This window comes from Mauremys reevesii, linkage group 10 (assembly GCF_016161935.1).
Source record: "Mauremys reevesii isolate NIE-2019 linkage group 10, ASM1616193v1, whole genome shotgun sequence".
Taxonomy (NCBI): Eukaryota; Metazoa; Chordata; order Testudines; family Geoemydidae; genus Mauremys; species Mauremys reevesii.
In genome coordinates, this window is record NC_052632.1 from 82618870 (window position 1) to 82644899 (window position 26030).

Below are 26030 nucleotides of genomic sequence, written 5' to 3' on the forward strand. Positions count from 1 at the left end.
TGTGTGCCCCCTTCCTCTTCGGGGCCGTGCGCCGCCCCCGCTGGGCTGTGCGTTTCCTTTCAGGCCACCCAGCCTCGGCGTCCCGGGGCATTTCAAAAATGAGGGACTCCCCACACCGGCTCGCTCCTCTTCCTGATGTCATCGCTCATTATCATTCAAGCATCTTCATTTGTCAGGGGTATTTTTTGCTGCCCTCAGCAACTCTCAATTTTCTTGTAGAGAGATGGAAAAATAACGGATGCTTGTTGTAACAAGGGGCTGTTGGCAACCCTAAGTAGCTTTTAGCAGGGCGCAGTAAATGTTAGAGAACAGGCTTCTGCAGGAAGTGAATGTGAGCAGAACACAATTGCTGTGGAGTGCAGTTTGGCCAGGACACTAGGGCTCAAGACTTGCCAGAAGTGCAATCTTTAATATCCACAAGTGTTTACCAGCTTATTTTACACCCTAAAGTTGCACCACTCTCTCATCAGTACTTGCTCTAACAAAACAAATGCATTAGCTTTAGTACTGACCTAGAGAGAAGCCTACATACTGGAACACCAACATCACTTCTTTCTGCACATTGGGTTTCTCTGGTGTGTTTCACTAAGAATCTATATTTAAAAAAATAGAAATGCATACAGCCTTATGTAGCAAAAGTAGAAATCTAGTATAACAACATATATGTGCAGTAGTATTCCTGTGTGGCTCTCAAAAAGATGATAGATATTCAACCGCTATTGATGAAACCCTGTGAAACAGGCAAATATCTCAATTTTACAGATCAGGACATAGAGCAAGACACAGATAGAGCTGGAAGCACAAACCATGATGACTGCTTGTTTTCCAAGCCATCCTGTCCTTTAGCCACAAAACCACTGTTCTCCTAGGTGACAGTTATTATTTTGTTATTTGTGTTACAGTAGTGTTTAGAGGCACCAGCTGAGACCAGGGCACCATTGTGCTCCTTACTGTAGTAAGAGGGTTTACAATCTAATGACAAGAAACACAAAAGGTGTAAGTGGAAACAGAGTGGGAAGTGGCTTGCTCAAGTTACCCTGCAGGTCAGGAACAATACTGGAATAGACCAGATCTCCTGATTCCCATTCCAGTGCCTTATTCACTGGATCACTTTGAATCCCAAATACCAAGTGAATTGTGAACAGGAAGGTCATTTTTTTAAATGTAGAGACTGTACTATCCCCCTGCAGGATACAAGTAAATCCCATTGATGTGAAGTGTAGATAGATTCCCAGCACAAAGTCACTTGTAATAAATTGAAGTGTAAGGAGAACCATGCCCTAGGGAGGTAAAAAGGATTCTGCAATATAAAGCTTTAGTAGGATCAGGTCTGTAATACAGGCAGTGCTGATCACATAAAGTTTGCAGAAGTGTACGCACTTAGAGAAAACTGATTTTTCCTCTCTTGTGGTCTGGCTTTTGGAGGATGAGGCTGGTCAGTCCTGCTATTAAGGGAATATTATTATTTAATGTTTGTGAGCAGCTAGGACTACAACTCCCAGAAGCCCCCGCAGCGGGCTGACTTTTAATGGGCGGCGCTTGTTAGCTTTCCCACGTTCCTGTTGGATCGAATTTGAGTTGGCAGTACAACTGACCAACAGCAGCTCCCTTCGTCACGCGGCCGCTAGCCTCTGGCCAATGGGCGGCGGGAAGGCCCAGGGGGCGGGGGCTTGTTGTAGGGGCGGAAGTCTGCGTGGAGGTTTGCGAGCCCCTTCGCAGTTCCCAGCTCCATGCCCCTGTCTGGGCCTCCCCCCCGCTGACCCCTCCCCTATGGCGGCCGCCGTCCGGGGCACCCGGTGCTTTGCCGGCTCCGAGGAGGCGGACGAGGCGGTGAGGGGCACCTGCGAGGACGCGTCCATCTGTAAACGGTACCGGGGCGGGGGTGCCGCGGGGGCTGGGCCGGAGCTAAGGCCTCCGCAGGGGCGGCAGAAAGGGGCGCTGGTGGCGGGGGGAGGGCCTGGGTGTGGAGCAGCTGGCTGGGGAGCCCCCTCCCCCAGGCATGGGGGGAGCTAGCCGGGCAGGGAATGCAGCGGGGCCGCCCCCGAAATGTGCATGCCCGGTGCTGTGAGAGCTGCTAAAGGCGCTCAGCCCTGCAGCCTCCAGAAGCCTGCTTGGGCAATGGGACGTCTGGGCTACAGCAGAGACTGTTGGGCCCTGCAGTAACAGGATGTGTGTGGAGTAAGGGTGCGGGTGACCTGGGGGCTTAGGAGGGCTTCAGCCTCCCCCCGCCCCCGCATATATAAATATGAATTTAATAAATGAGGAAAGAGAGAGTAGGTGGCAAAAGAAGCGAAGGACAGGAAATTCACCAAGATCTATTTAGGAAAGAGAAGATGAAGAGGAGGCGTGAGTCCAGAAGGCTTACGACATTTTTTGTTTTTTGCTGGTTGGTTTTCTCAGCCTCATGGCTGAGGGGTGAAAACATTATCTAAAGTTACATTATAAACCAGTGGTTTTCAACCTCTTTTCATTTGTGGACCCCTACAAAACTTCTTCCACTGAAGGGGGCGGCTCCAGGCACCAGCATGCCAAGCGCGTGCCTGGGGCGGCAAGCGACAGGGGGCGCTCTGCCGGTCCCTGCGAGGGCGGCAGGCAGGTTACCTTCGGCAGCATGCCTGCGGAGGGTCCACTGGTCCCGCGGCTTTGGCGGACCTCCCGCAGGCGTGCTGCCGAATCCGCGGGACCGGGGACCTCCCTCAGGCAAGCCGCCGAAGGCAGCCTGCCTGCCGTGCTTGGGGCAGCAAAATACCTAGAGCCGCCCCTGTGTGTACCCCTTTGGAAATCTTAGACATAGTCTGCAGACCCCTCACAGGTTGAAAACCACAGTTCTAAACAATTAAATCGTTGATTGACAGTACTTAGTTAAATATAGCACCCTAGATGGATGGGCCAGGCAGGGTGGCACACTTATTTTTAATTTTACTTAGTACACTTATTCCTTTGCTAAGTTTTGGACAGACATTTAAGAGCAGGGCTTGAAGAAACATCCTGACTTTGTAGAGGTTATGTATAAAGCCATATGGTGAAGAGAATGTGTCATACTTGCAATGGAAGTCTGACACAGTTTAGTAATGTTTGGTGTCTCTGGACAGTCTTTTCAAGTGACTTATAAATCTTTTACTGTAGTCTAATGTTTCAGTACCTCTAGTTTTGCCCGCGTTGATGTCATTATGGTCAGTGTTGTGGAGACAACATGCTGGCGGTTAGTTCTGAGAGTTAATTGTGAAGAGATTCGGGGGCGGTATTTTTATTAGTGTTAAGGTAGCACTTGGAGGCTCCAGTTTGGTATAAGTGCATACAAGCCGCATACCCATGAGAGATTAGGTTGATGTGTGGAATTAAAATCCATGTGATGTTCAGTCCTTGGAATTTAACACAGACAGTGTACCTGTGCTGTCTATTGGGCCTCATGGAAGAAATCTTTGCACTGAAAGTTCTTCAAATTATTTCGCAGGTGATACCTGAACTTTGTTTTTCCTCTCTGTGAAGTTCTTCAAATGCATGGGGAGAAATACATTTAAAATGTTACAATAGTAACAGCTGTCTTTCTCTAGTTAGAATTACTTTATGTAATCTGTATGTGTTTCAACGGTCTCGGGTGTTCAGTGGCATTTTAAGTCTTTCACCCAAGCATACCTCTTTGGAAGACTGTCCCAAGACGGTTTTTTCGCTTGTCTGTCTCGGTAAAGTCTTCTTCAGTAAACCCTGATGGCTCTATTTGCTAATCCTCCTCTTCTTTTTTTTTTTTTTTCCTTCCTCACCCCATGCCCTTGTCAGATTTGCTGTAAGTATCGGCTACTGGAAGGATCCTTACATCCAATATTTTGTGAGACAAGCAAAAGAAAGGAAAGCGCCTGAAATTAATAGAGGCAAGTTAGCATGTGAACTTAAACAAAGACATGCAAACATACTCTGAACATGTGGAGTTCTTGAACAACAGCAGATAGAGCTTCCATATACTGGATATCCTAGAATATATGTGGGAATCATGTAATAGGTTGATCTGAGTTCTCCCCAGTGTAGTGATTGCACACTGGACCCTCAGTCTTGGAACATTACAATACTAAAGGCAGAATGTGACAGAATATTGGATAGTAAACTGTGTTTTCATGTGTGTCCCACTTAACATGTAGTGTACTACACAAAGCAACCAAAGAGCAGGGATGTGACCCATGACCTCAAAGCACAAGGCAGTAATACTCTCCACATGAGAATAATAAAAGCAGCTATATAGTTTGTACATCTCCCAGAATTAATCTGCAAAGATGACTCAGTTTGAACTCTTTTTAAACTGAAATTTCCAGTTCCTCAGGTGTGGAGCTCAGTTAGTAATCTTAATTTAATTTAAAAAAACCAAACAAACATAAAATATACATATCCCATAGGGGAGCATCTAATGGTTATAGTTGTTTGGGTTTTTTTAATGCATTTTCTTCTGCAGGATACTACGCTCGTGTCCATGGAGTCAGTCAGCTACTTAAGGCTTTTTTAAAGAAGACAGAATGCAACTGTCAAATCATAAATCTTGGTGCTGGTTTGGATACCATGTTCTGGAGATTAAAGGTGATGATCACTCGGAATCATGACACGAGCAAAAGGAAGGGTTTGCACATATCTGAAACTTTCTCCTATTTTCTCATAAGAAACGAATAAATTATTGACCAGTCAATCCAATGTCATGTAGGAGTGCATGGCACAAAGGTGACCTCTAGTGGCTGTTTGGAAACGTCCTAGTTCTCTATTCCTTATAGCTATAGTGTCATCTATAATACTTCCATCCTTGCTTGTATTTAAGGGTCTAAATCCAGAATCAAGAGCAAGCAAGTGCAACATGATACTTGGCACCGTCTCTGTATGTCCTAAATACTACTATGAATTATTCTTTGAAAGATTCTAAATGACAAATTTTATGGTAAGATCTATATAAAAGCAAACTCTAGTCCTTCCTCTTTTTTATAAGAGGTGAGGGAATTTAGCATTTTTCAGGATTAGGTCCTATCAGTGTAACTGGATTGCTGGGAGACAGCCTGAAAAAATTAAATTTATTTAGCAGGACCGTAAACCATTGTTATAGTCATCCAGATAAATTAGATTTAAAAAAAAAAAAAAGCGCTGAGGCCTTTGCCCTGCCTGCACTCATGCTAAACAGGTTGAAATACTGTTACCAAGGTTTAACAAAACTAAGAGTGGTGCCTTTAATTATATCCTTGTGCTACACCCCCTTCTGTTCCTCATGATCAGCAGGTGCAGTATAGAAAAAGAGACCCAGTTAAGAATAATTGTCTGTGTTCTCCTTGGTAGTTAACACAACTCTTTGTTAATATAGCGTTCAGAAGGTTGCAAGATTGACAGCCCTGGGGCTAGCAGTACATATCTATCCCCAAAAGAACAACCGTATAGGGAGTGGGACAGGGCAAACTTTCCCATGCTATCCTGGTTTTGTGCCTAAACTTGGGTCTGGTGGGACTCCCCACTTCGTGCTGACAGGAGTATTGAGCTCTAATTCTCTTTGAGATTGCCAGCATGAGTGCAAGTTGTGGACTGCTCACAAAACTGTCCTCTAGAACGTGGACTAAAACTAACCCTTTGGATGGATTTTTGAGAGATGCAGCAGGTTGGCTACATAGTAGGTGAAAAATTTGTGAGCAGTTGACTAATACAAGCTCTTTGTGTGCATCCCTGTGCAATGTTCCGCTTTCCTTCCTTGGAGGCATACACTGAGTGATGAGTGAACATCATAGGTGAAGTTTTCTGTTGCTGCAACCAGCTGTTGTATACTATGTCCTGACAGTATATTGCAATTCAATTTACAGTATGTTGGTTGCCAAACCGTACCATGTGTCCAGATTACTTGAATAGCTTAAACGTTTATTTCTTTGCTATTGGATGGTATATTGTTTCTTAATTTTTAGTTCATTTATTTAAAAAAAAAAGTATTAAAGTATGAAGAACTGAAAACTCCACTATAACATGAAACAAAACTGTTCAGGGGAAAACTAAACCAAGTCCCCCGTTCTCTGTGTGAAGCATGAATATCTCCTAAGGTTGGACTCTTGCTCTGATTTTTTTTTTCCAGGATGAAAATCTTCTCCCTAAAAAATATTTTGAAGTGGATTTTCCAATGATAGTAGCAAGAAAAATATATAACATCAAGTAAGTGTGTGTGTTGCTTCATGTTTGGCTATACAGAGCTGAACATAATTTCTTCTAAAAAAAAAAAAAAATTGTAATACAGCAGAACCTCACTAATCACAAACCACATGTACTCACTATTTGCTTCTCAGCAAAGCTTTAATATAGTAGGTAAGAAAGGATTGAAATCTATATGAAGGGGCCGTCATTAGCTAAGAATTGAAGACATTATCGGCTTAAAAACTACACACATCTCTGAACATTTCTGGCTCACAATCATTACAAGTAACACCTGGCAGAGATTAGAGAAGAATTTTTTTGATTTTTTTTTGTTTACTTTTTGTATTTAGTCAGTGTCACTGTCTCCTTGTTAAAGAGCCACATGAACAACTGAGCAGGGACAGGAAAATGTGACTACAGGGTATTTTTCTATTTTTAAGCTCTATGAAATTAATAGGAAGATTCATGGTCTGTGTGGTGCCTGAAACAAATTGAAATACACTCTTTGTTAAACCGATTAGATTTCCAGTTGTGTCCCTTTAAAAAAAAAAAAGTGGGGGGGGTTGTAAATATATAACTGAAAAATGTAAAATAGTCCTCTATCCCCACCTCTCTTTGTACATAGTCTATTTAAACTGTACACTATGTAAGATCAGGCTCTGTCTCATTATTAAGCCATGGTTTTCAAATGGGGTACATCAGAAAAATCCTATAACAGCGGACAATGCATTGTATTTAGGTATATTATGACAATATGATTAGATTTCCATCTCAGATGGGGGTATGTGGTAGACTACATTATTTGGACAGTGGTATGCAGCCTAAAAAGTTTGAAAACAACTGTTGTAGAGGATAGCACAGTTTGGGTGTCCTAAAAATAAGAGGTACTGTAGTGAGATCTCATACTACCAAGTCTTAGTTATATATACAGATTATACTATTACAAACTAATGAGGGTTCTATGGTATATAAAAACTTCTGGAGCAAAGCAGGCTTTACTTCTGACTGCAGAACAGAAGAGGGTTGTCTCTAGTAATGCTAAGCTCTGCATTTCCCCCCCCCCCCCTTAAAATCTTAGAAGGAGATGGAAAATCCTCAGACTTCTATGCTGAGGCCAGCTGCCATGGGGGAGTGATTTTGATGTAGAAAGAGCAACTATGAAGTTCATAGGGAATTTAGAGAGTATACGTGACATGAAAGACTTGTTCCAAGGCTTAAGAGTGCCTGGAGCTCAGTACATTCCTTTTCTTAGTGGAGCTCGTAGTTTCTTGTTCACCTTTTAGTTATAGAACCAATCTTTAGTAAATACGTCTAACGGTAAATTTAACTGTAGATGTGTCTGTTACCACTAGAGGGCAGAGATGCTTTTGTGTAATGAAAAATGACATCATGTAAACCAGTTAACTGCTTACTGACATTTCCCCCCCCCTCCACAGATCAAAACCTCCTTTGTCAAAACCAATTATCGAATCCCATTCTGGGGAGTCTTTTCTAATAGGTGAGTCATTTTAATTCAATCAGTAATCCACTGTCTTTTTTTTTTAATCTTTAATCTCTTCACTTCAGTATGTGGGCAGGGTTTTAATGTTTTAAGCATTGCTTGAAGGGAGGGGTGAGAGAAGGGAGGCTCTTCATGTTAAAAATGTCTTCTCTCCAAGGGGCCTTGGCATTCTCTTGCAGTATTTTTTTCTTTACATTGTAATTATTTACTGATTATGCTTTCTTCTGATTCTTGGGAAGGGAAGAATATAAGGGATCACACGTACAGTAGCTTGTATAAAAAAAACGTCCAGGTGTTATCCCTGCCTTCTTTTGTCTCATTAATTGCACAAGTCCTTTATCTGTATCTACCATTTGAACTGTCCAGTGAAGTCCATCTGCATAGTCCATTCTTGGATGGTAGGGCCCGTCAATGTGTTTTTTGCAGCTTACATGCAAAGCCTGACTTTTTAAGTTCCGTTCCCAAGGGGCCAGTTCCCACCCCCACCAAAAAAACTCCCTTCTGTAGCTAGTAGCACCAGTGCCAAAACAACTGTTTGCACAGTGGTATAGGTAACTTGCTTTTAAATGATGGGCTGTATTACCTGTCTATCGAAAAAGCATACTCTGATGTGCTTCGTGATGAAAATAGTCCTATTGACTTTGTTAATAAGACCTATTCTCAGTAAGTGTTTGTAGGATGAAAAGGAGAGCATGTGCTAAGAGCTGCAAGGTTTGCTGCCAGCTCCGAAAGCAGATATAAGGTGGGCTGTATCCCAGAGATCCCTGGAGCTTTAATTCAAGAGGATGTTAATAAATTAGAGCAGGTTCAGAGAAGAGCCAGGAGAATAATTAAAAGATTTGGAAAACCTACCTTACAGTGATGAGCTCCTTAAGATAAACCATTTAGACTTAACAAAGAGAAGGTTAAGGGATAAATTTAATCAGTCTGTAGGCATCAAATTTCAGTTCACGGTGTAGATAAAGGGCTCTTCAATCTAGCAAAGAAAAGCATAACAAGATTCAATGGTGGTAAGGTGAAGCAAGACAAATTCAGATTGGATATAAAATGCATATTTTTACCAGTGAGGATACTTAACCATTGGAACAATTTATCAAGGGTTGTGATGGATTCTCCATCACTGGGAATTTTTAAATCAGGATTGGATGTTTTTTTCTGAAAGATCTGTTCTAGTTCAAATAGGACTTTCTTGAATTAATCCCTATGGCCAGTGTTAGACTAGATGATCACAGTGGTCCCTTCTGCTTTTATAATCTTTTAATCTGAATTTGAGTTGTTAATCTTGAAATGAAGTGATTTGGAATAGGTAATGTTTGCTGATGTGCTCAAATTATCATATCCTTAACTATCCAACATTTTACATGTCATTTGAATGGCAGGTTGTTCAGTTGTGAATTCTGTTCTTGAGAGGTAAAAACCTAGTGCCATTTATCAATGAAGGTAACAAGCTGCCTCTTGTTCTTCTCACTAGGAGATGTTTGATGTGGTGAAATGAAAATATCCAAATTATTGGTTCTTTTTAACCCAAGTCCCAAAATAACTACTGTGATATAGACAATCTTTTTCTTGGGTCAGAAATCCACCCCAATTAGAGTGCAACAAGATGAAACGTTGCATGAGAAGTCACTCGGAAAAGTCTGTTATATGTTATCAATCTATAGTTCTTATCATGGTATCAAAGCGTTTTAGCTATGCACTAGTAAAATTAATTATATGTATGAAGTAACAAACAGCATATTGTAATCAAGATCTGTTAGATAACATTGCCGTATGACTGTAACATCATTTCTCTGCGATTGCCAGACAATGGCAGTTAGTTTGTGTCTGCTGTATGTGCTGATTCTTCATTTATTTTTCCAAAGCAATTAAAATTCAACCTCTTTTTTTTTTTTTTAAATGTTGGATTGTAAGCTCTTTGGAGTACGGATTGTTTTTCCTGTATGTTGGTACAGCCCTAGAAAGTTGGGCACCCTGATTCTAATTGGTGGCTACCATAATATAAATATTAGGCCATTGAGGAACTCTCTTATGGAGTCCTGATTTAAATTAGCACTTGCTGAAATGCCCGACCTCTGGGAATGCAAACTGTCCCAGGGATCCTAATCCAGGAGGAGTGCTGGATGTCAGTACCAGTTAAACTGATGGAACGATACCCTCCAGGGATTTTGGACTCTTACTGTGGTCTTCACTTTAACTTTGCTGGTATTGACAGCCAGCATTTCTCCTGGATAACTTTCTTCTGCTTAGGTCAACTCCATGCTGTTGCCCCTTGTACGTAAATCTCTCCTATGATGTTTGCTTCAGCATCTGCTACTTCAGTTGATGAAAAATATCCTCTGACCTGTCACCTCTTTCCATTCCACAAGCATTAAATGTTTCTAGTTCTTTTTTTTGGGACACATGCCAACAGATGAATTTTCTTGGTTCCAGGACAGCATGTTTCTTCCTTGTCCTTCATGGAAGGAAATGACAGCAGGGGTTGCAGTCTGAGAATAGATGTCAGAGGGAAGAGCTCCATAGTTTACTGAATTGTACAGCTATTTGGAGCCACTGTGTTGACACTTGGATGTTTGTTCACTTGAAAGCATTGAAACCCACTTTCAGGGGAAGGATACACATTGCAAAGGTATAAATTATGTAATACAAACTACTCTGAAGCTTTGCTGTGGTTGGATATGTGTCTCTTACCCAGATTGCATGGAACTGAAACATAACTGTTACAGTTGTTTCAGAATTGAACAAATAGAGGCACAAATCAATAAATGACCTTTCAAAAGAAAATGGGAGTGGAAGAAAACAGGGGAAATAGCACATAAGCTATTGTGGTCCACTAACAGACCAGGATGGGTCAAGGCCCAAAGTTAGTTGCATATTTCTACCAGTGAAAAGGCTGAAGATTAAATAAACCCCTCAGTCTTGCGGACAGTGACTTCTTCGCTTTAAGGCCCAACTGCTTCATCTCCTAGTTGCATACAGCTGACTCTTTCATCTGTTTTGGTTGCCAGCATAAGATACTAAAAGAGCCATGTGCTTAGTTGTCTGTCCCAAGCTTTCTAATGATGGTATGTGGCAGGACTATTGAAAAGTGATCCACAGAAAATAAATGCCTCTTCCAAAGAAATATTTCAGCTTTTGGAGGGGAAGAGTGCATGCTTTTCCCTACTTGGAAATATTCTCAAGCGGGGCCTGAAACAGGAAGCCTTATTCCTTCAATTTCTCTATCACCTTTTGTTCTTGCCCACCTCTCCGCTGTGTGCCATGGAGGAGATTTGTTCAGGGTTGCAGTTCCCTGGCCCAGCATCGGGGGAGAAAGCTCTCAAGCAACACTCCTTGGCTGGTGGAAGGAGCCTGTTTGTCAAACTTCTGGCGGAAGTGTGAGCTCTTCTTCCCAAGGGGAAGGTTATTGTGATGTGAGACCTTTGGAGGAGCAAGCCAGATAGTGAAAGCAGAAGCAGTGGAAGTTCCTTGCACTAAAGAGAGCTGGAATCAACTTCACTTGACTAAACTTTCTGTTCAAAAATCTCAGGACTCAGACCAGTCAAGACTGCAGTACGAAGATGCTGTTAGCTTTTTCTTTTTGTGCTGCACTATAGATTGCTGTGTGTTATGCTAAAATGTGTTCATAGTTGTTCTGCTTCACTAGTATGAACTGTAAATCTGGAGCTCTCTAAATGGGATGTTAAGTAATATAATAACGTTGCCATGTGGTGGCAAAGTGCAATGCCTGACTTCGACTTTTGGCCTCGGAGCTCAGAGCAATATACATAATATAGCCCCCTTGCCTTGCCTTGGGTAAGTTTCCAGTGTATAATTACAGAAGGATGTTAGTCTGTCCATTTAAAAAGGTTTAAGCTTGGTTTTTATCATATACCTTCACTATTAGTTTTACTAAAACCTGACTAATTCTTCCTAAATTTTACATGGCACATCTCTTCCAAAGTTAGAATTTTTATAGAGATCTTGGGGAAAATCCTACCAGGAATTTCAGAGAGGTGCTAGTTTAAAACTTTTGCTCGCTTTTCAGAGACTTTTCCTAATGCTCTTTTGTCTGCTCACGCTTTTCAGAACAGATTCGCTTACCCTTATACTTTATTTCTCCAGGATTCCTTAACAAGTAGAAGTGCCACTTACAAGTTTTGTGGGTGTGCATGTAGAATTATTGCGATATTTAAAGGTGCTATTACTTGAAAATGTCATGTTAGTGATATGACAAATGCATCCGTTTGCATGCCGTATGTACATGCACTTATGCCATAGTTTGCACTAAGGGAGCTCAGTTGCCTTTGCTTGTAGATTAGACACCTAGATAGGCAGTATTAAAAGCCAGATACCGTGCCCATCACAACATCCTCTCTAGCCTTGTGTGTTTATTACAGCCAAGAACAAACTTAATTTACTAATGTATTCACCCACGAAAGCTCATGCTCCAATACGTTTGTTAGTCTATACAGTGCCACAGAACTCTTTGCCGCTAATGTATTCAAGTTGATGAAGTGTGAAACAGAAGTTGTATTTAACGTAGTTGCTAACTGGATGATGATATTTTGCTATATCCTTTGTGGATAGGACAGTTTAACTCATTATTCCTTCCCTTGCTTTTTGCTAGGCCATCTGGAATTCTGTTTGCATCACCTGGCCCTTGAATACCACTTTTGTGGGCCTGGTATAATAACTGAAATGAATAGGTGAGGGAAATAGAGCTGCTATTACAGAGTAAATGGGCATAAAAAGTTGACTCAAAATGGTCAATCATTTACTCTGCCCAACTTTATCTTCTCTCCTGTAACTTTGAGTGAACTTTCTGTGTTTGTATCTTTGTTCAGAAATTGTTGGAGATAGAGCTGGTTTCTTTTGCTGGTGACAGTTTGGAGTCTGGTCGCTTGAGCTAGGCAGGTTTATGTCAGTTGCAGTGTCTGAAGTACTTATTGTGTTTAATAAATTGCTTCTCAATTACTACTTTTTCTGAAATGGAAAACCCTGTTCTTCCTGTCTCTTCATTCACTTGGCTGCACTCTCTTTACCTAGCTTTTGACACCTGGTCTTGCATTAACAGTCTGCAATGGTGTAAGAGGCTTCCAAATGGAACCATGCCAAAGCTAGTGATCACTATTGCAGGTGTATATAGACTGAATGCTGCAAGGCCATTTGATTCTCACTTGGGGTTTTTCCATTGTTTACTTATTTTACTGCTAGTGCTTGGAACGTGCCATTTTGGCCTAGCGGTTTTACAGTATAATCACAGGTTTTGATTTCAAAGTAGGGCATAATCCAGTTGCTTGGGCAATCTAACTTTATGCCCGAAGTCCTTGAAAACTGCCTGGGGGCAAAAGGGCAGACGTCGTATTTTGAAGTGTCTCATCAAACCATATTTTCAGTTTAAATGTAAACTCCTTCAGATGGAGACTAGACTGAGGGTCTAAGTCAGTTGGCTACTCTGGACATGGGATTCCTTTTGCTACCAGTCACAAACAATAATGCTACTACTGGCTTCCTTATACTGTCAGTCTATTGCCAGCATAAAGGAACATCCGGGTGTATCTTTACTTTCAGACCACCATGGCTTTATCTCTTTGTATTGCTCAAAAGCAGTGTCCTGAGAGCTCAGCTATCTTTGTATCTTTATGAAGCATCTCTGCCCCTACAGAATTACCTTCTCCTTTCAGTCACTTAATCTTTGAACACTAAATTAACATAGTCATTAACATCACTAGATAAAGTGGTTGAAGCTGGGACTGGCGACGGGATGGATCACTTGATGGTGACCTGTTCTGCTCATTCCCTCTGAGGCCACTGTCAGAAGACAGGATACTGGGCTAGATCAGGGGTCTCAGACTCAAATGACCACTAGGGCCACATGAGGGCTAGTTCATTGGCCCGAGGGCTGCATCACTGACACTCCCCCCACCGCTCGCTGCCCCTGGCCCTGCCCCTTCTTCACCCCTTCCATGAGGCCCCACCTCTTCCCACCCCTTCCCTGAAGTCCCCACCCCAACTCCGCCCCCTCCCTGCCCCCAGAGGGTGCATGAGGGGTGTGGCGGGGGCTCAGGGCAGGGGGTTGGGGTGCAGGCCGGGGGCTCGGGGCAGGGGGTTGGGGTGTGGGGTTGCAGCATTGGGCTCAGGGCAGGGAGTTGGGGTGCAGAAGGGGTGTGGGATGCAGTAGGGGCTCAGGGCAGGGGGTTGAGGTTCAGGCAGGGGGATCAGGGAAGGGAGTTGGTGTGCAGCATCCGACGAAGTGGGTATTCACCCACGAAAGCTCATGCTCCCAAATGTCTGTTAGTCTATAAGGTGCCAGAAGACTCTTTGCTGCTTTTACAGATCCAGACTAACACGGCTACCCCTCTGATATTGGTGTGCAGCAGGTGGTTGAGGTTCAGGCAGGGGGCTCAGGGCAGGGGGTTGGAGGGTGGGGTGCAGGAGGGCTCTGGGGTGGCAGCGGTGCACGCCGGGGCCAGGGCAGGCTGCCAGCCCCGGCCCCACTCCGTTCCGCTCTGGGAAGTAGCTGGAACCACGTCCCTGCGGCTCCTGGCCCGGCCAGTGGGAGCTGCGGCGGGGCGGTATCTGGAAGCCAGGGCAACGCACGAATGGAGCCCTCCGCCTTTCCCCTCCTCCCCGATCCGCTGCAGGGAGGGGGTTCCAGCTGCTTCAGGGAGCGACGCAGGGGCTCGCAGGGCTCCTGTGGCTGTAGTTTGCTCATCCCTGGCCTGGAGGTAGGCCAGGGGGGCAGGCGCGGGCCACTTGGTGGGCCGCAGGAAATAGCCCCTCGCGGGCTGCGTGTTTGAGACCGCTGGGCTAGATGGACCTTTGGTCTGACCCAGTGTGGCTGTTCTTAGGACCTAAAACCAGAAACATTCAGAACTTCTGTCCTCTGTCTGCCATCCAGTAATGTGCTAATCCTTATTACATCATAATGGTTGTTACCCTGCAAACTTATGTGGAATTAAAATTTAATTATTCATTAGTAAATCAGAGTGTATGGGGAAATGTTAGGAGGTCTTACAAATAAATCAGGCCTTTAGGCAAAGCTTTATTTTGCCTTGGGGAACAGCGTGCTATCCTTATCTTTTGTTTCCCTTCTCTTCCCCCCCTCCCCAAACCAGTGGCAACAATCAGGGTCATCTACCTGCATTTGTGGCGATAGAAGCAAGAGACTCAGTTTGCTGAACATCTGATAGTAATGCATTGCAATCTGTAAATATCAGTATCCCGCATATACAGTATTCAGTTACTACAGAGAGCTTTTAAGACTCTGCTGTTTTTCTTTTTAATATACAACAGGTCAAACTTTGGATCTCAAGTTGCTCGTGTCTTCCTTTGTTAAAAATACTCCAGTAATTGCAACATCCTTTAGTTTATCAAGAACTTAACCATTAATCTTAAAATTGCAGATGCTCACAGCCTGGATTCCAGCCGATATTCTATACTTGCAGCAGATCTTCGAGACTCATCAGAGCTGGAGGAAAAACTAAAGAAATTTAACATGGATACACAGTAAGATAATCTGTTTCAAAGGCTCGTGGAAATGTACTGGTGAAAGTAAAATCTGTTTTGGGAGTACAGTAACTGCCTCCAGTTTTTATTATGCCATTTCCATGGTTACCTTGTTCTGAATCCTTTGAGCAGAAGGAATTGTGCAGATATTGTGTAGCTTCACTGAGCAGGCTGCTACTGCAGTCAGTGCCTGCATATTTCCAAGTCCTAATCAGGATAGTTCCTCATCTTCAGCCCATTCTACAAGATTCACACTCTTCCTACATGAGAACATCAAACCTCTTAGAGGAAAATCCACTACAACTATTATGCCTGCTCTGTAAGTATGTGTAGTTTGTTTATAATACCTGGGGTTATAAATATCACTTGATTAAAATAAGAACACTGACACATTGCCCAAATGTTGCCTTTCTGATTTGCCTTTTTTAGAAGCTGGATTCATTGCATTTCAGTTGACATTTTGTTAATGATTAGTGACTATATACTCCTAGATCTGTGCACTGTCCAAGAGATTCTGGTACCCAACTACAGTACTTTTATAGAATAAAGCCTCTAACATACACGGAATTACTCTTCCGAGTTTTTACTCTTGCAGCTTGTTTTCTATGCCTCTTCGTAATGTCAATCTATTTCCTAAGACTTTTATTTTTTTTCCTGAGGTGGGGAATGGGAGAATCTGTCAAGAACTCTATCCTGGAGGTAGAATCTGGGATTTTGTTGCTCATAAACTATGTGCTTAAGTTTCCATACATGAGCCCAGAGCGCTTTGATGGATGCCATTTCCAAAGTGATAGATGCCCTTTCCAAATCTGAGAGAGACAGTATCGCTAGCAGGGAAAAGGCAGGTGCGATAGTCAGGATGTATTAGGCTTTCATTTAGATTTTTTGCATTTTCATCTTAAAAGCACTGTCCCTGCTTATCTACACAATTCCTTGTGAAATTCCTTTTGTTTCTAGTGATAACGGTATCAAAAAGCAAACTTCTTACTTGTAGGCAAAATTACTCATGTAGATATTTGTATTTCTCAGTGTGGATGGAGGGGGAAAGAGAAGCAATAGCTGAATCATAGCTAGCAAATCGTGATCTAGTACTATCAAGGCCTTTTTGCTGCTACTTGTCTGTATGTGGCTGTCCTTAAAATGCTCCCCTCTTAAATATTAGGTGCAGAGAGATATTTTTGCTGTGTGACAGGAGTAGAGCAGGGAGCATGTGCTCCTCAGAAACAGACTTCAAGATCCATTGAAGTCCACATCACCACAGAATATGCACCGCCTCCAGCTCCTCCTATGGCAAAGGAGAATTAAGCTTCATGATGTGATAGTGAAAGTGAAGTATCCGTATTGCCTTTGCTGATCAAGACAGAATTGCAGGATGAAGAGGGGACAAGCTCTTGCCAAAACCTGGTTTACTACTGGGAAAGGGACAGGCCAGGGTAAAGAACAGAACCTAATAGTCATGAACAGGTTCTGGGGGCTCGTGACACCTCCCTTTCATTATGGCTAAATGGGAAAGGGGCCTTGTACCTCTTTTTCTGTTGTAATGTGGGGTCATGGTATAGAAAAGATTAGGAAACCAGTGGAATAGAAAAGTTTACAATTCCTGTACAAGTAACCTTGCATTCCTAGTATCACCTGGAAAGGCTGGAGACCAATCCTAGCCTTTGCATGGTAAAATGATTCAGTCCTCAATGAATATCTGTTTAATTGAGATGTGGAGTATCCCTGACGGGTTCACATGTGCATGTGAAAGCACTTGTCTGTTGCTCACCATTCTTGAATGATATATAGTAGAAACAGTTTGATCTTTTCTTTCTCTCCCCCCCCTTTTTTTTATTAAAGATTGCCTACACTCCTGATAGCAGAGTGTGTGCTGGTTTATATGACCCCTGAGCAGTCCGCAAGTCTTCTAAAGTGGGCAGCGAACACTTTTCAGGCAGCTATGATTATAAACTATGAGCAGGTAAAAGGAAAAAGATGTAGCTTTTTACTGCTGCATTATTTGCATAGAACTCTCTGAGAGCAGTGGGAATTTTGCATGTAAAATGATGATAGATTACAACTTTGTAGACTTTTCTAATCAGAACTCTGCCAATTCAGGATTTAGCTGGCTTTTGGGTCAGAATTCTAGAAATGGTAGGGCTGGAAGGGATCTCGAGGTCTGTCTCCTTCATCCCCCTGCATGAGGCAGGACTATGTGTACCTAGACCATCCGTGACAGGTGTTGGTCTAACTTGTTCTTAAATACTTCCAATGCAGGGGCGGCTATGGGACTGACCTCAGGTGTTGCGTAACAAATAGCTACAAATGCATGTTTTGTGTCATTTTGTACCAAAATAGTTTCTCTGAAATGAAACAACTGAGACTTTTTTAAAATCTGAATTAATCAGATTTTAGAAAGAAACTAAGATCATGGGTTGCAAATGGCACAATTCAATGAAATGGCACTGAGTGATGTTATATAAGTTTATTACATTTTATGGTCATCACTCCTTTGGCACCATTGATAATGGAGCAAACATTGCATCAGCCTTCGCTGAGCCTTTGTGTGTGAAAGTGAAAAGCTGCCTTTTTGGACCTGGTAATGAACCTTCCATCTTGTAAGTTATTGATCTGAATCTATTCTAAACCAAGTTGGGAGCAACCAGAAGTCATGGCTCTGTTAGTTTTAATTGGTCTGTGAACAGCATTGGCAGACCTCCAGTCCAGTTGTTAATGCTCAGTTACCCACAGAAGGAAAACCACCATCCCCACCTACATTAAACTGGTCCCCTTGATGGCAGTCATGATTGAGGGTCCAAGGATTTGACATGGCCATGGACACGCTGAGTGAGAGCTGAGGCATGCTGGCAGGAAAACACATGAAAAGCTTGCACTGCATGTGCTGTGAAACTTCTGGGGCTAATTGGAGGGTTTTGATTCATCTGAGTGACCAGTTTCCACTATAGCTAAATCCTCTTTCAAAGGGAGAAATGACACCTTTTGTCTCCTCTTCTTTCCAAGGTGAACATGGCTGATAGGTTTGGGCAGATCATGATTGAGAATTTGCAGAGAAGACAGTGCAGCCTGGCTGGAGTGGAAGCCTGCAAATCCTTAGAATCTCAGGTGAGTGCACCCCCACAGAGCAGTGAGTCTCGTTGATAGTAAACAATCTAATGGCAAGCTTCAGCTTCTCCAAATATGGCAGTTATAAGACCCAGACCAATGAATAGCCACTGTATGTGCCCTAACCTGCCTCTGCCAATACAAATACATTCTATTCCCTGTCATCATCATCATTAGGAATTACTCCTCTGTATTTCATAGACATCATTCATCTCCTGTATCCAGCGAGTGAAAAGGTGACTGTTTTTTGAGAAAAGCAAAAATCTTACCCTCGATTTGTGGCTTATTAGGAATCCTAATTTTTATTCATCAGAAGTGATTTTTTCATTGGATACTTGCAGAGCGTAGGTCTCCTGTCTCAATGCAGATAGTCCTCCTAGCAAATGCTAAGGAAAAGGCTGGGCACCTGCCTTTCCTTCTCCAGTTCTCTGAGCACTTTACTTCCCATTCATTTTACAGAGGGAGCGGTTACTGTTCAATGGCTGGGAAACTGCAAATGCCATTGATATGATGAAAGTCTACAGCTGCTTGCCACAGGCTGATGTCAGAAGGTACTGCTAACTGCTTGCTTGTAGGCAGAACTCAGCTTTAAATGTTTCCACAATAGCTCATCTCAATCACTTGTTTGGTATCTGTAATACATAGCACCGCCTTCCTGAGATCTCCTTGTATCTCTTGAGCCAAGCGAGGGAGGTTTAACTAAGGGTTTGTCTACACTTACAGAGTTTTTGCATGTAAGTTTCACCAGTGATAGGGAACCAGTGAAAGTAAAGGACTGGTTTGTATACTCGCTCAATTCCTCAGGCGTCAGTGTTTACACTACCAGCACTTCCATTGCTGATGAGAGCAGCACTGTACGGCAGCTATCCCACAGTGCAGCTCTCTCGATAGGTCTTGTGGGAAGGGGGGCATGAGCGGAAGGCATTCGGGGTCCCTGCTCAGTGCCCCGTGCTGCCCTGCTTCATGTCTCAGGAGCCCCATTACTTCCTTGTTTCTTCTGGGGCATTTTTTTAAAACCTCCTGCTGTCTGGCTGCTTTCCCTGCCACATCTACAAACAAAGGGAAAGGGAGCTTCAAACTTCCCGGGGCTTACAGGGAAAGGGCAGATGTCCTATGCAGTCAGAGTAGTGGAGATGCTGGCCAGAGTGGTCACTTTTGGAACTGTGGAATATCCTTTGGAGGCCAAAAGAAGTTTACACTGGTAGAACGTGTCTTCACTTTCACAGCAGTGCAAAAAGAACAGCGGTAAGAGCTATATGCCTCTCGTGAAAGTGGTTTTCTTTTTGCCGTTAAACTTCTGAGTTTGACCACAAAAAGTTATTAACAAGCTTATCCACTCTTGTGGTTTAGTGCAAAAAAGGGTATGTCTACACTTACCATTTAAAGTGCAAAAAGTCCCTAAGTCTTACTTGCAAGTGGGACTTCCATGGTATTGCCAAGAGCAGTATGAATGAGCTAAGAGTTTACCCTCCTCCCCTCTCCCTCAGCATGATGACATGGGGCACTGCTGCTACAGTCGGTGCTGTCTTTGGGGGAGATGTAAAATAGCTCCGAGCACAGGGCCTGTAGGAATGCTAAGTACAGGAATGAAAGTTCCTTTGGCTTTCCTTGTAAGGGCCTAAGCCACTGCAGTGATGGGGGAGCTAGAAGTACGTAGAGCTAGCTTGTGACTCATGCTACATGCTCATACCAGGGCATCAGAACTCCCCTTACCCAGATCTTTGATTCAGAGCTGTAGAGTAAGCAAGGGTTTGTGTCTGCTTCCTCCCTCTCTGGAGCAAGTGGGTGGGGAATGGTCAGCCTCTGTTCCTCTCCCCCTGCTGGCTGGGTAAGGTAGCTGAGCCAGGGCAGGGTGGATACTGCTGCTGTAAGCCCACAATGCATTGCTGCACCTCATGAGTAATGAAGTAGGAGAGGAGTGTCTGGGTCACAATGGGTTGATGGAGCTTACGCACTTTGCCTTGCTCAGGGCCAGGTCTAAGGACAGAGTCTAGCCCATGGAGCATAAACCTCTGCCATGCCCCCACCCAGCGGTGCCATTTCCCTGCTGAGTGGCAGAGTGATCTATTTTATACATTTGCTTTTATAAAGTAGATTTTCATCTGCACTTTCCTTCCCCAAGTGAGCCATTGCCATACACTACCATTGGATTATTCATGAAATAAGCTTTCTGGGCATGTGGCCATCTCCACAATCCGAGATATCAGTTTACGTCCTTAATGTGAAAAGGAACGAGACAGATAAGTTTTTAAATAAGTAACTTGCTCAATGTTTAATCAGAATTGCAGGCCATTTAGATGTCAGTCGTCAGCTGCAGTTTGAGCTGGCCAATCAGATTATTTTGATCAAAATAAACATTCACATATGGAGATTTCCCAAACCATGAGATTGTAAATCATGTGGTCCAAGTCAGGGTGACCAGGTTGGGTTTTCTCAATCTGTTACTGAAGTGTAAAACATTTCTTCCTTACTTTCTAATGTGGTAAAAAAATTGACTGTTCAGTTCCTTTTGTCTGTCCCAGGTGCCAGTGAAAAAGCTACCCCAGTTCTCTGACCTTCAGTGAGGAGAATAATGCCTTTTATTTCTATAGCATCTTTTATCCTGAATGATTTTGCAGTGTTTACTGACATGGTGTGTGCACTGTGGTAATATAAATAATTATACACATCTCCTCCATAAGATTTGGGAGTGTGGCCAGTCACTTGCTGACACAGGAAGGTGGTTATTGGGAGCCATGATGGCATTCAGAAAAACTCTGCTGCAAAGCAATGAAACTTCCTCTTTTTCTGGACAATGGCAATGAGTAAATATTGTAGCTTTGATGGGAGTATAGTCTAAAACGAATCATTCATCAGGATACAAGTTCCTTTCATCAGCCTATCGTATTACATCTCCACAAACCTGATGTCACATGTACTTTAGCAAAAGAGATGAATAAAAAATGTATTGTAATATAAAGGTGCATGATTTAGCATTGGTACACTGAATCCCAGCAGTCAGAAGGGAGGGGAGAGGGCAAGGGTGGTATATAGAAAATCACACTTAGGTATGCACATTGGTAGTTATTGCACAACTTACTTGGGACTTAAGAAACCTTCCCTTTAAACAGTGAAATCAGGCATCCCTGGCTGCTGTACGTTCTATCCTGAACAAAGGCTCAGAGCACTCACATTTCCCCTTTTGTACATATTCATATACCAAAAAGAAAACTTTTACTACAGAAACTGCTCACTTATGTGGAATAAAGAGACGTGTTACAAAATGCACAAGGAAGATTCAGTTTTAAATCATTTCTATTTCCCTGCAGAATAGAGGGACTTGAATTCCTCGACGAAAAGGAACTCCTTGAACAACTCATGCAGCATTACTGCATCTGCTGGGCTTCGAAAGATAGCTGTAATCTGGGTAATGTTTCTTTAAGTTTTAGGATGTCTGTTTAAAGCTTGGCAAGGCTGCCTGCATACATCAGATCTATCACTGGAGTCTCCAGCAGCAGGACCTGGGGGCAGCTTCTCTACCCTTGTACGGCAGTGGGCACCTACCTGGTGGTGATTAGACAAGTGCCTCTTGCTCCACACCCTCTAAGGGTTCGTACAGACACCCCCTAGGAAATCCATCCAAGTAGATCAGGGTTCGGGTTTTTAAATTAAAAGACCTTAAATAACTTTTATGGCAATTGCCAGCTTGTGATGGGTGTCAGAGCTAATAAAGTGGGTTCCAAAGTCCTGCACACTTAGAGTGCTGTATAAATTAATAAACAGTCTGGTTTCATAGTGACTTGACAGCACTGAAATGCTCTCTCTCTTCATTAGCTTAGTCTTTTTTGACATACTGGCATTTTCTGAAAAACTATGTTGAAACCAACACTTATTTCAGGAATATATTAAAAAGAGAGAGGGAGCACAGCCCAGCCCACCCCTGAATAGCCCAGTGACTAGGGCACTTGCCTGGAAAGTAGGAAACCTGGGTTCACGTCAGGGCTGTTGGCTAGTCTGGGGTGGGTGTGTCTCTCCTAAATTTCTTTAGAAAAAATTCCAAAAGTCTTTAGTTTTGTCTTGATGCATAATGGGAAACATTGTCAAAAGCTCATATTTTTGCAGAATGGGAAAATGGTTTTCTGACTAGTTCTAGTTAGAACTATTCTACTGCAGAATTTCATAGTCTGCTTGATAGTTTGAATATTCCCAAAAAGCTTCTCCAGCTGAGTAACCCATGAAAAAATGGCAGGGAATCAGTTATTCCCAATTGTCCATTAGGTGCAACAGAATAAGATTCTAAAATAACCTTCCTTCATGCTCTTCATCATTAACTCTTAGTGGGAGAAAACTCTTCCAAAGGGTTTCCCATATATCCTAGCCAGACTGGGTGTGGAATAGTTTATCTGGCTGATGAAGCTAGATCTAAAGCTCTCCTTTGCTGCAGCATAACAGCTGCTGGCCTATGCTGTCTGCTAAGCAGAGCCTATAACCTTTGTGTGTAAGGTGCAGGAATGCATGGTTCCCCATTGATGATGATAGGGAGATGAGAAGTGATGACCATGTAGAACTATATCTTGAGGAGCTCAGCACAAAAAGTTCACCTCTGTCCAGTTATTGGCTAGTGTTATCTCTCTGCTGTGCCTCACTCTGATTAGAAAACACTTAGGGTATGGCTACACTTGCGAGTTGCAGCGCTGGTGGAGGCTTTCCAGCGCTGCAATTAGTAACTGTCCACACCTGCAGGGCACTTCCAGTGCTGCAACTCCCTGGCTGCAGCGCTGGCCGTACACCTCACTCGGCATGGGGAATAAGGATTCCAGCGCTGGTGCTGCAGCGCTGGTCATCAAGTGTGGCCACACACCAGCGCTGTGATTGGCCTCCAGGGTATAAGGTGTATCCCAGAATGCTTTTATAAATTACTTTCTTTGTTTTGTTATGCAGCCTCTCTTTGTTTTGTTGTGAACCTCCAGAGCTCCGTTGCTACCGGAGCTGCTCTACCGGAGCTGCTTATCAGCTCCTGTTTGCTGTGATCAATCTGTGAACAATCAAATGAGATCCTCCTCCCTGCGTGATTCACAGGGGTTGAGTGTTTGCATTTTGCTTGAGAGAAACGGGGGGAGGGGGCAGAGGGGGGAAAGAGTATGTTGGATGCAGGCTGTTTGCAGTTAACAGTAAGGGGGTGGGAAAATTTTCTGATTTTGCCCAGTGTCGGTTCCAAAAATCCACTATTTCTTCCCCCCCCCCCCCGGTCCCTGTCACACTGCCCCACACCCCCCTCTTTTGAAAAGCACGTTGCTGCCACTTGAACGCTGGGATAGCTGCCCATAATTCATTACTCCCAACAGCGCTGCAAATGTGGCCACACTGCAGCGCTGGTAGCTGTGAGTGTGGCCACACACCAGTGCTGGCCCTGCACAGCCGGACGACCAGCGCTGCAAACTACCAGCGCTGCAGATTTGTAAGTGTAGCCATACCCTTAGAGTAATAGGCTGCCCTTCGTTCGCAGTGCCTCTTGCTATCAGCAGGAGCTGTATGTGCAGGGACTGGATGGTACAGCATATCCAAGAAGCTGCAGAGAGACCAGACTTATTTGCTATCTCCATTGGCTAATCCTAATCTAAATGTACTGGTTCTTTGTCCTGCCTGACTGTAAGGCCTCGAGCAGTGAGACTTCCACCCTTTCCTTTGTGGAGCAGTTCCACAGACTGATCGCTCCCATTGTCAGAAAGTGGCCTGTTTCTTACACTGAACCTGTACTTACCCATTCTTGCCCTGAGTCCTTACCTCCCAGGCCACGTTTGTTCTACTCTAGGTAAATCCTCACTTTCCTTCAAATTGGTTTAAACCCTTCAAATATTTGCAGACTTGCCATGTGGCTTTCTCTTAGCCGGGCTACTGGATTCTTTTACTCTTTCCTAACAAATCAGTCCCTCTAATCCTATAAATTGGTTCTGTGGCTTTCCTGGGCTTCTTCCTGTTTGTTAATAGAGTGATGGCTATGCTAGAAACTATATGGAGAGGGGCTAGAATCTTTCTGCTTTGTTCCATTGCTGCCCACTATCACCCATGCTGTGTCTTGCTTTTCACGTTGTATGGCCCTTAAAATGCAGTACTGGAGGGAATAAAAGAACGTGGAAATTCATTTCGACATATTTAAATCACTGGTGTTTAATTTCTCTTAGGTTGCAATATTGACTGTTTACCTTGCCCCCTATGCTCCTTAGATCCCAGATACTTGTTATAAACATCCCTTTCCACCCAATAGCTGTTCTAATAGTAGGGGAGTGTTTGGGGGCATAGGAATATATTCTCCTTTCACTTTTTTCAAATAGGTCTTTCAAACATCACATTTTAAAGTATTCGATTCAAAGAAGCCGGGGGCACAGAAGCCAAAGCTGCTACCTACTGTTGGAGGGGAGCTCACACAAACGGTGGGACTGTGCATGTGAGGACTCCAGGCTGCTCATCCTCAGACCAGCACGAGTGAAAAGAAAGTGACCAGTGCAGTGTTGCTGATGCTGACCCTTTCTTGTTGGCTTGTAATTGTTTTCATAAATCTCTACTGCCTTTGTGAGCAATTGTTCCATTATGAGACTTTTCTCCCTTTTTCAGGGACTTGGTTTGAGACTGTTTTGAATGTCAAGAATTCCTGTTTAAAACACCCACTCCCTTTGTTTAAAGGGGAGAGCACTGTCTCCTTGGTCGTTTTACTTCTCCTGTGTGTCTCTCCGGATGTACATGAAATGCGTTTGTGAAGGGAAGCTGTGTAAGCTGTGCCGTGGGCTGCGGTAGTGGATGTTATGTTGTGGTGTTCACAGCTGATCATAGAGGGTATTTCTCTTCTATTCAGGTTTATTTATTTTTGTGAAAAGGTATCCTCTGGGCCTTCTCCAGGTTCAGGCTGTAGCTAGGTGGCTGTCATTTTACTTAATTTCTCACTGACTCTTGCTCAGCCGTGTTCAGGAAAACTGGCTGGATTCAGCAGGACTTTGAAAGTGGAAAGGTCTTGCTTTGTAGTCCAGCAGTGATGGCAAAGGTGAGAAATGGAGTCGAAGACGCAGAGCTCCAGCTGTGTCTTCACACTAGTCTCCCACCCTCCAAAAAAAAAAAAGCTACCTGAAATTGAGTCTTGCAACTTGCCTTCAAGAATGGTAATAAATGTCTATTAATTATAACCTGTCTAATGTCTTATTCATAATGGGAATATCTAATATTTAGATGCTTTCACTTTCATCTCACCAGACACTTCAGTATTACCTCTAGTAATGGGTGCAAACAGATGCAATTGTCTTAATATCCTACATTACTTTTTCCTAGTGCGTAATACTTGGCTACAAAATAGTTACCCTACTCACTGTGTATTGACTGTTCCCCTCCCTCCTTCTCCCCCCCCCCCCCAGCCCATCCCTTTTTAGATTCTTACACTTATGTGACTTGAAAGATAAAATTGCGGTTCAGGGAAGCAGCCACTGCATACGTCACCGTGCTTGTACTTTTCACTCTGCCAGTAGAGTGCTGCTGGAGTAATTGGTGACTACAGTTCCCTCTGCTGCTGTCTGCATCAAGCTATTTTCTCCCTGAAAGGAAAAAGCGAGACTGAGGTTCCCCTGCATACACAAGGGGAGCTTGCATCTGTTTGCTACCTAGATACTGATCTTCATGGCATGCTTATCCCTGTACACTTTACATGCTTTTGGCTTAAGTGTGCCTGTCTTCTATCAACAAGCACAAGCAAGCTGTGTCTGCAATAGCCCTGACCCTTTGTGCTGACCTCTGTGTGCATGGGGACTAGAAAGGGAGGATTTAGCCTTGATTTTCCCGTCGTCTT

The 26030-nt window shown here is 43.4% G+C and overlaps 1 protein-coding gene across 2 annotated transcripts; it reads left to right on the forward strand.

Annotated features, from left to right (window-relative positions):
- Positions 1–24: 24 nt before the first annotated feature.
- LCMT1 (leucine carboxyl methyltransferase 1) lies at positions 25–25377 on the forward strand. Of its 2 annotated transcripts, none has more exons than XM_039490556.1 (11): positions 25–178; positions 3778–3869; positions 4442–4563; positions 6077–6153; positions 7569–7630; positions 15019–15121; positions 16961–17081; positions 18122–18223; positions 18683–18774; positions 21532–21629; positions 24535–25377. In XM_039490556.1, the coding sequence occupies exons 1-11, from the start codon at positions 99–101 to the stop codon at positions 24555–24557; spliced, it is 972 nt and encodes a 323-aa protein (XP_039346490.1). In that variant the 5' UTR covers positions 25–98; the 3' UTR covers positions 24558–25377. The 2 variants fall into 2 exon arrangements, with proteins under 2 accessions (XP_039346490.1, XP_039346488.1); XM_039490554.1 differs by lacking the exon at positions 25–178 and adding an exon at positions 1674–1868.
- Positions 25378–26030: the final 653 nt, after the last annotated feature.

Excerpts from the sequence above, each read along its gene's own strand:
- LCMT1 (XM_039490554.1), top strand. The coding sequence starts at position 1,771 with ATGGCGGCCGCCGTCCGGGGCACCCGGTGCTTTGCCGGCTCCGAGGAG. Across the intron at positions 15,122-16,960 it reads AAATTTAACATGGATACACA|ATTGCCTACACTCCTGATAG; the intron begins GTAAGATAATCT and ends TTTTTATTAAAG. Across the intron at positions 18,224-18,682 it reads GCAAATCCTTAGAATCTCAG|AGGGAGCGGTTACTGTTCAA; the intron begins GTGAGTGCACCC and ends TTCATTTTACAG.